The sequence below is a fragment of the Vicia villosa genome, unplaced genomic scaffold, assembly GCF_029867415.1.
Source record: "Vicia villosa cultivar HV-30 ecotype Madison, WI unplaced genomic scaffold, Vvil1.0 ctg.002238F_1_1, whole genome shotgun sequence".
NCBI lineage: Eukaryota > Viridiplantae > Streptophyta > Magnoliopsida > Fabales > Fabaceae > Vicia > Vicia villosa.
The window spans coordinates 68,108-77,332 of record NW_026705872.1 but is presented as its reverse complement, the minus strand read 5'-3'; the positions used below and the strand labels follow the sequence as shown (position 1 = coordinate 77,332).

Genomic DNA, 9,225 nt, shown 5'->3' with positions numbered 1-9,225 from the left:
GCTTAATAATATATAAGAAAGAAACTTACGAGTTTCCAACAGGTTTAATAACCCATCTTCCATCCTGCTTCTCATGTTTATACTCCATCGCAACCACATCCACGTCCTCAATGTCCTCCTCCTCCTCCTCCTCCGGATCAGGCAATATATGATCAACATGCTCCTAATGGTGATAGGATGTTGAAGATCCATGTGGAGAATGTGAGGTGCCTGAGCCCCTGGAGTGGTGGGATGACGAGGATCGACATGGAGGATGTGGGATGCTAGATCCCTCAGGCTGATAGGGTGAGGAGGATCCAGGTGGAGGATATGGGATGCTAGAACCCCCAGAATGCATGTCAGATGTCAAAAATCCTGGTGGAACATTCTGTGAAGTGAGTAGTGAAGTATAATATCTATGAGATGGATCTGTGCTCATAGACTGGGGCATAGTCAGATGTGGCATAGTCTTCTGAGGTGTAGAATGCTGAGGTGTAGTCCTCTGAGGTATAAAATGCTGAGCCCCCTGACTAGACTGAGCCTGCTAAGGTGTAGTCCTCTGAGGTGTAGTCTCCTGAGCCCCCTGACTAGTCTGAGGCAAAGGGCAATACATAGGATTTGTAGGAACCTCAACTACTTGTATCCTTGAGCGACGAGCTTTCTTAACACTCTTACCTTTATCCTCAAGACGTGGAGGCATTTTACCTAATTAAAAGAAAAGAATTTGATTATAACATATTTAATAAACAATATGCATCATTAAGATAAACAATATGTATATTTAGTTTAAACATATTAAAGGACAACAAAAGCTTCATTAAAATACTAGATTCATTACAATATGTATTAAAAGTTTGAACATATTAAAGGCATCTACATATTAAAATACTAGATTCTTTACTAGATTCATTACAATATATATTAAAAGCTTCATTAAAATACTAGATGCATCATCATTCAAAATCTTCACTATCTTCATTTGATTCAAAATTATCTTCAGCTTCTGACTCTTCGTCGTCTTCATCCACATAATTTGTTGGCAACAATACAGGCGAATCAACTTGCTGACCCTCAACTTCGTTATCACACAAACTTGTAAGTTTTTCAACTTCAATCACATGATTATTTTGTGACATTTCATCGACTTGATAAGCAAGGTCTTCTACAAGTTCATCAGTTTCAATATGGCCTATTGGTTTTGACTTGATTGCAACACACCAATCACGCTTAGCTCGGTGAATTGAAGGATAAGGGACATAATAAACTTGCCTGACAAGATGTGCCATGATGAAATGATCATAATGCTTGTACCTTTGATCCATTTTAATCTCTACGGTGTTATACTTTTTATTTATTTTTGTGCCTCTAGCAGATGGATCATACCAATCACAATAAAACAAGACAACTTTGTTTTCCGAATCCAAATAATTGTATTCCAACTCGTAAATGTGTGTGATAACACCATAAGAGTCGTCTTCACCACCATCAGTAACTCCTTTTACAAACACACCACAATTTATGGTTTTCTTTCCTTCAGTCCATTCATCAGTATGAAATTTATATCCGTTTACAAAGTATGTGTGCCATTTCTTTGCACGTTTAATAGGGCCTTCAGCCAAGTTTCTCAAATGGATTAGTTGTGGAGATGATTCGACATTACATGCCAATTGTTGCTTAAACCATGATGGAAAATAAGTATGTATGTCAGTGGTTGTTGCTTGTTCACCGGTGAGTTCATAATGGAATTTATTATATAACCTATATCGAAACACATTAAAAGTAAGTTAGAAGGTAATAAGTTTAAACCCAATGTGTTCAAAATTAATATTCACTTGGTATACTTACTCAATGTATGGTTTAAATTCAACGCAATTAATCAATACATGAACATGAGCAGATTGCAATTCCTTTTCGGTCAGGCAGTGCACATTCGTCTTTCCAGAACTACGACCAGGAAGTCCGAAGATGGATAAGGTGAATTGACTTCTTTCTGTAACATTAACTTCATTCCTTTTGATTCTTGGAATTAACATCATGTGATTGAAATAATGAGAGCAAAAATGAGATGTTTCCCGACGCAAATAATGCGCACATATCGAACCCTCCAGTTTAGCCTTATTTTTCACAGATCTCTTTGAATCACCCATGAATCTTTCAAAAGGATACATCCACCTATATTGAACAGGTCCACCCAGAAAAGCTTCATATGCAAGATGCACAGGAAGATGTTCCATTGAATCGAAAAAACCAGGTGGAAAAATTTGTTCCAACTTGCATAGAATGAGAGGAATGTCTTGGTCCAACTTAATTAGGTGATCAACTCTTAAAATTGATGCACAAATATCTCTAAAAAACTGACTAATTTCAGTTAGTGGATTGAGCACTTGTGTTGGCAATGAGTTGAAGGCAATTGGAAGAAGTCGCTCCATGAAAACATGGCAATCATGACTTTTCATTCCAGTCACCTTGCCAGTGCTGGCGTTAGCACATCTTGCCAAGTTAGAGGCATAACCATCGGGCATTCTCAATTCAGTTAACCATCGGCAAACAAGCTTGGCTTCTTGTGGAGTTAGACTATAGTAGCTTTGGGTTCTAATAGCTTCCCATTTGGTAGAGTCTTCAACTCTAAATCTTTTCGATTACAATACAGTTCCATGTCTTTTCTAGCATTCTCATTATCTTTTGTCTTGCCTTGGACATCCATCACTGTATTAAATACATTATCAAAAAAATTCTTCTCTATGTGCATAACATCAAGATTATGTCGCAATAAATTATCTTTCCAATATGGGAGGTCCCAAAAAATACTTCTTTTAGTCCAATTGTGTTTGTCCCCGTATCCTGGAATTCGGATCGCTTTTCCATTGTCTGTGAATTTTGGTAGATCACGTACCATGTTCCATAATTCAACTGATGAAAAACGGGGGGGAGGCAAATCTGTTACTTTTATACCTTTTCTAAAATCATTCATGTTTTTTCTAAGTATGTGGTTTTTTGGTAGGAATCTACGATGACAGTCAAACCACAAACTTTTTCCTCCTTTATCCAATGTAAACGCCTTCGTCTTATCCATGCAATGAGGACATCCCATTTTACCATGTGTACCCCAACCAGACAACATGGCATATGCAGGAAAATCATTAATAGTCCACATCAAAACAGCTCGCATGTTGAAGTTTTGTTTACGAGATATGTCATAAGTACATTCTCCAATCCACAACCTCTTTAAGTCATCAACTAAAGGTTGTAAATACACGTCAATTTCTGCTTTTGGACTCGACATCCCTGGAATGAGGCAAGTCAAAAACATGTAAGGCTTTGTCATGCACATCTCAGGGGGAAGGTTGTAAGGAGTAACAATAACCGGTCAACAAGAATATCCAGTTCCCGACTGTTGGACATATGGAGTAAAACCATCTGGGCACAATCCAAGTCTTACATTTCTAGGTTCTGCGGAAAAATCAGGATGCATCCGATCAAAGTGCTTCCATGCCTCACCATCAGATGGATGTCGCATAGTGCCTTTACTTGTTTTGTTTGTATGATGCCAGGTCATTTGACTTGCACTGTGCATTGAAGCAAACAATCTCTGCAACCTTGGTATTATCGGTAGATAAAACATTGATTTCACTACTATGCGTTTTTTCTTATGATCAATGGCTTTAGTGCGAACTACATACCTTGGACTGTTACAAAACTTACATTCCTCTAACGCTCCATCGTTTGTACCAAACTCATTGTCATAGAACAACGTGCAACCTCTAATGCAACAATCAATCTTCGTTACTTCTAATCCCAACTTCATAACCAACCTCTTCGCGTCATAATAACTTCTAGGCAAATTGTCTTTCGTAGGAGTTGCATCCAACATCATTTGACAAAAGAATTCCAGACACTGATCAGGAACATTCCAGTTTGATTTTGCAGCCAACAATCTCACACACATAGACAATTTAGAGTCTGAAGAACCCTCAAACAATGGCGTGTTTATTTCTTTCAACAACTCGTAAAATTTTTGAGATTTCTCATTCGACAACTCTTCCTCATCACCACTATCTTGTTGTTCATCGTAGGCCACGTTAACCCCTAAAGCATCGCCAATCATGTCATCGTGTAGATTAAATTGTTCTTCATATTCCATCTGTGATTGACTACATGAGCCATGTTGGAAATTACTAGTCTCTGGCATATTTATCGGTATTTCTTCCCCATTTGATGTCCAAACCCAATAATTTTCCTTAAATCCCTTTCCCTTCAAATGAATTTCTACTTCTTTCGGATCACTTATTATACGTCTACATCCATATTTAAGACACGGACATCTCACTCCTCCCTCTTCCCGACAACATTCTTGATCAAATGCCCATGTAATAAACAATTTAACTCCTTCCTCAAAAAGTGGTTTAAGTCCACGTCTCCCAGCATACATACGATCGTACATCCAACTACAATAGAATTTGTAATTTTCCATACTGCACGTTTACAATATCATATCCATTATAATAATCACAAAACATATTAATCAATTAACCAATTCGGGAATTTTGGCCAATTATATCAATTATATAATTCTATGTTTAAACATAGTAATCATATTAGACTATAATATCAATTATATAATTCTATGTTTAAACATGTGAGACTAGAATCACACCATGAAGTATTAAATCTGAAAGTGGTGTATATATAATGTTGAAACCCTTTAAACTTCAAGAGCAAGCTAATTAGAACAATGGGAGTAAAATCCTACTCTTGAGTAATGTTTGAACACATTGATCTATGGGGGTAACCAGTTACATTTAATCAAGAGTGCCTTCTAGTAAATTAATAAGATGAAATGAAATGCATTACTCTACATTATTCAATTGGCTAGCGTATTCACAACTATTGAAGTATAAGTTCTGGTATAAAATATAACTTTCCTATTTAGTGCTTAGACACACATTTAACTTATCTATTGTTTAAAATATGATTCATGAAGACTGCGAGGTCAATCTGTAATCTGTACTGAGATTCTTCCATCAAACTTGTACAAGATTTCCACTAATGTTATCCGTTTAACAAGGGAATGTTTTCTTGTAAAATAAACTTAAAGCATGTGTTTTTAAAGAATCAAAATCACAAGTTGAGAACATAGATCTAATCTTACAACGTTTCTAGGAAAAAAAAGAAGAAAAAAAAATTCTACAGTTTTATAGGAATAAATATGGAAGGAACCCGTGATAACGAAAACCGTGGCCGGAACCAAAAGAAAAGATTTGCAATTCTTGGTATCTCTTCCATTCTTCTTGTTGCAGTGATTGGCACGGTCGGGGTAAGTTTAACGCGCAACGGCTCTGCAGAAGAGAATGGAAAAATATTTACCACACAAAGAGACATTAATATGCTTTGCATTTCAGATCCAGATAAATGCAACACGAAACTCAGACGAGCATTTGGCAAAGCAAGAAACATGAAAGATCGGATGAAAGGTATGTTCGATGAAGAGAGGGGAGAGTTGATGAAAAACATAAACAATTCAGCTCTTTTTAATGAGTTGGTAAAAGACAACTTGACAAGACAAGCTATGCGAATTTGCAATGAAGTGTTGGGCAAGGCTGTTGATAGGCTTACCAAATCTGATGGTATATTTGGATAGTTTCGATTTCAATAGGTTGAGTGACTTTGTTTTCGATCTACAAGACACATTCAAATTTTAATTCCTTAAAATTAAGACACAATTCTGATGGTATATTATTTCCTTAATTAAGACACATTCAAATTTGGTCCTTGGATTTTTTAAACTTAATGTGTATGTATTATTTTTTCTAACTATTACTACTAACAATTCGGCACTGCAAGAATTATATATGAACGGCAAATACGAACGACAAATTAAACTAGTTCAGCACTACAAGAATTATATATGAACGGCAAATACGAACGATAATTGTATGTCAAAAGAGCTGACATTTGTAAACAATTTCAGAAACTATGCATAAGAGTAATTCAGAGCTACTGATTCAATTCAAGTTTTACAGATTCATACCAAGCCAAAACACTTCAAGGCCAATGTCAATTTATTGTATCCGTCCAACTCGAGCCATCTTATTTCGCATCCATCCGAGAGAAAAGACCTGCAATCACACATTAAAACCAAACCTCATTTCAACTCCAAACTCACACATTCAAATTGCACAAAATAATACATACACATTCAGTTTAAAAAATCCAAACATTCAAGAGGAAAGACATTCAAAGAACATCCACATTATCCACCATCAAGTGTATATACCCAGCAAAAAATAGTGAAAGTAATTAACCATTCAAACTCCTTTTCTTCCCCACCTTCTTACCAAAAACATTGCAAATCTATATAGTTCTCGTCGTTGTTAAAGATTAAGTTATAGTGACAGAAATGACAACCACAACGAAAGAAATTAACCATTGAAACCTTATATAGTGACAGAATAAAAGATAAAAATGGAGTCTTTATTATACTACGAAGTGCATTTCAACCCTTTCGACGAAATCGAAAGTTGAATTAGCATGAATGTTGATAAAATGAAAATGAAAAAAAAATACCTGAACCCAAATGTTGAAACCCTAGAAAGGAACAAACAATTGTATCTTGTGAGAAGGCTTGAAACGAGATTGCAACTTGTGGAAGGTTTGGAAGGAATGATGCAGCTTGTGAGGTTCTTGTTGGGTTAAAGGTTCTGTGAATATTTTGTTTTTCATCAGTGAATCAAGCAAGTGTGGGAGGCAGAGTGGAAATGGAAAAATAGAGAGAATGAGAACGTGGGAGGTGGAGATGAAAAGGAAATATTAAATAAAATTCGCGAGGTGCGAAATACCCAGCAAACTTTATTTTCATTGACACTTGCGGCATGTTTCTCACCCCGCAACCTCTTTGTCTGACACATGTACCTACCACTTTCTATCATTATTAATTTCCAGATTTATTTTTTTTCAAAATTTAAAAAAAAACCTTGCGAAGTGGTTCTCACCTCGCAAAGTAAAATGGTGTTGAGACTTGCGGGGTGATTTGCACTACGCAACTTTTGTGTCAGTAAAATCAACAAAAGGTCACCTGCTACCCTGACTTCTCAGTAAGTGTAATATTTATTTTTTTAAGAACTTTTTTAAAAATTGTTGCGGGGTGTTTAACACTCTACAACTTTTTTTTCCAAAATTTCAAACTTCCCTCCCTCCGTTGCGAGATGGAAAAACATTTTTTATTTATTTTTTTAGAAATCTGGGTTGCGAGGTGGAATGCATCCCGCAAGTGCAAAAATGTTGCGAGGTGTTTGTCACCTTGCGAGTTCACCCGGCTAATCAACAATTTTCTTGTAGTGTGTTTTCATTTTGGACGTTGTTGTGTTTTTGAGAAATTGATGAATATTGTTGGAATTTTTGAGTAATTTGTGTGTTTTGATTTTGAGAGAATTGATAGAGAATGAGAGAAAGTGTTTTTGATATTTTTTTGGAGAATTGAAGTTATGAGAGAATGTGAAGAAAAATAGTTTATATAGTGTGAGTAGTGAAATGTCCAAAACGCCCTTAATTATCTCTTTTTTTGCTCGTTTTCAAGGAAATGTGACTCGGCGCAAAATTTCGAGACGGGACCAACGTCATCTCGAAGATGACTAAATTTTTTACTCGTAGCAGCGAGAATCGTCTAAGTCCGACAAATGGTGAGGAAATTATGCACGTTTGAATGGTGAGAAATATCGGTTCATCTGGTGCAACTGCGCAGAATTTTGTGCGTACCGCTCAAAGAACTCGATAAAACTCAAACTTCGGCTCGAAATCTGAAAGAGCACATGTGACGAAGAATCGAAGATAACGAAATTTCCGAGATAATGCCGCCAGGAATGGACTTCATACGATAAAAATCGAAGAAGTTATGAATTTTCAAACTTGTCGCGACATACCCGAAAACACACTTTTCACTGAAAAATCATGACGTTCTTCAAAATTCTGGGAATTTTTAGTGCATAATTGGTCTTCGGTCCGAACATATGAAATGTCGGGAATATTAGCACGGAGCTTTAGTTAAAATATCGAGTGAATTGGACGAACGGATTGTGAGATATGAATATTTTTATTGTCCGAAAACTTGCGGTTTAGCACCATTTTTCACTGTGAAATCTCGGTTAATTTGCAAATTCGACAACCTTCCTCATGGAATTGGTTTCTGAGTCAAACACGAAAGTTGTAGATAACGTCGAAACAGTCGGAGCTTCGCGAGAACCAAACTCATATCATCTTCCAAATAAGACCTGTGAATTTTCTCGTATTTCCATTGTATAAACCAAATTTCACACCGTATCTTCTTAAACCCATGAAAACTCTTTATTATTTTTATTCCTTTTCGAACAAGAAATAAACGTCTTGGATAACTTATAGCTCAAATAAAGAGGGCAAATTTTGGGGTGCAACAGCTGCCCCTATTCAAACTTTTTGAACCTGACGAGCGAGAAACGAAAGTTTCGAACCGTTAAGGTGGAAGGAGATTGAATACTAGAATGAACTAGAAAATTTGCGCTCTTGATAATTAACTGATCCTACTTGCAACAAGAAAGACCGGGAAACCCCATTGCTGAGGGAAAAAACTTCAATTGGTCTGGGCACCAAGAGAAGGTCGACATCTTCGGTTGATCTGGATATCACAGCGAAATAGACGTCTTTGGCCTATTTGATTATCGGAAATAAGAACGTCTTCAACTGATCTGGGGACATCAGGACTGAGCAGACATGTATTCTTCTGGCGAAAATAAATCGTCTGGTGGGTGGACATCCTCAACTGATCGGAACCATCAGGATTGTGTCCTTCTATTGATCTGGGGGTATCAGGAAGGAAATGGATATCCTCAACCGATCTGGGGGCATCGGGAATTTAAAGAATGCTTTCAACTGATCTGGGGACATCAGGACTGATCAAGCAAGTCTTCTTCCGACAAAAATAAATCGTCGGGAGGGTGGAAGTCCTCAACTAATCGGAAACATCAGGATTGTGCCTTCTACTGATCTGGGGCATCAGGAAGAAAATGGACCTCCTTAACCGATCTGGGGGCATCGGGAATCAAGATTGTCTTCAACTGATCTGGGGACATCAGGACTGAGTAGACATATCTTCTTCTGAACAAACTAAATCGTCAGGGGATGGATATTTCCGACTGATCTGAGGCATCAGAGGGCTTGCTCCTTCGGAAGATCTTAGAGATCCGGAGGCGGTTCTTTCAACTGAACTGAATTTCAGGA

At 37.0% G+C, this 9,225-nt stretch overlaps 1 protein-coding gene across 3 annotated transcripts; it reads right to left on the bottom strand.

The window, feature by feature from the left end:
• Positions 1-1,747: 1,747 nt before the first annotated feature.
• On the bottom strand, positions 1,748-6,838 carry LOC131638261 (uncharacterized). Of its 3 annotated transcripts, none has more exons than XM_058908813.1 (3): positions 6,544-6,838; positions 6,008-6,095; positions 1,748-5,315 (listed from the first exon to the last, which is right to left on the bottom strand). In XM_058908813.1, exon 3 carries the CDS (start codon positions 4,448-4,450, stop codon positions 3,347-3,349), a length of 1,104 nt encoding a protein of 367 aa, XP_058764796.1. In that variant the 5' UTR covers positions 4,451-5,315; positions 6,008-6,095; positions 6,544-6,838; the 3' UTR covers positions 1,748-3,346. The 3 variants fall into 3 exon arrangements, with proteins under 3 accessions (XP_058764796.1, XP_058764797.1, XP_058764795.1); XM_058908814.1 differs by having other exon boundaries at positions 1,748-4,451; positions 6,544-6,833; XM_058908812.1 differs by having other exon boundaries at positions 1,748-6,095.
• Between the last annotated feature and the right edge of the window lie 2,387 nt (positions 6,839-9,225).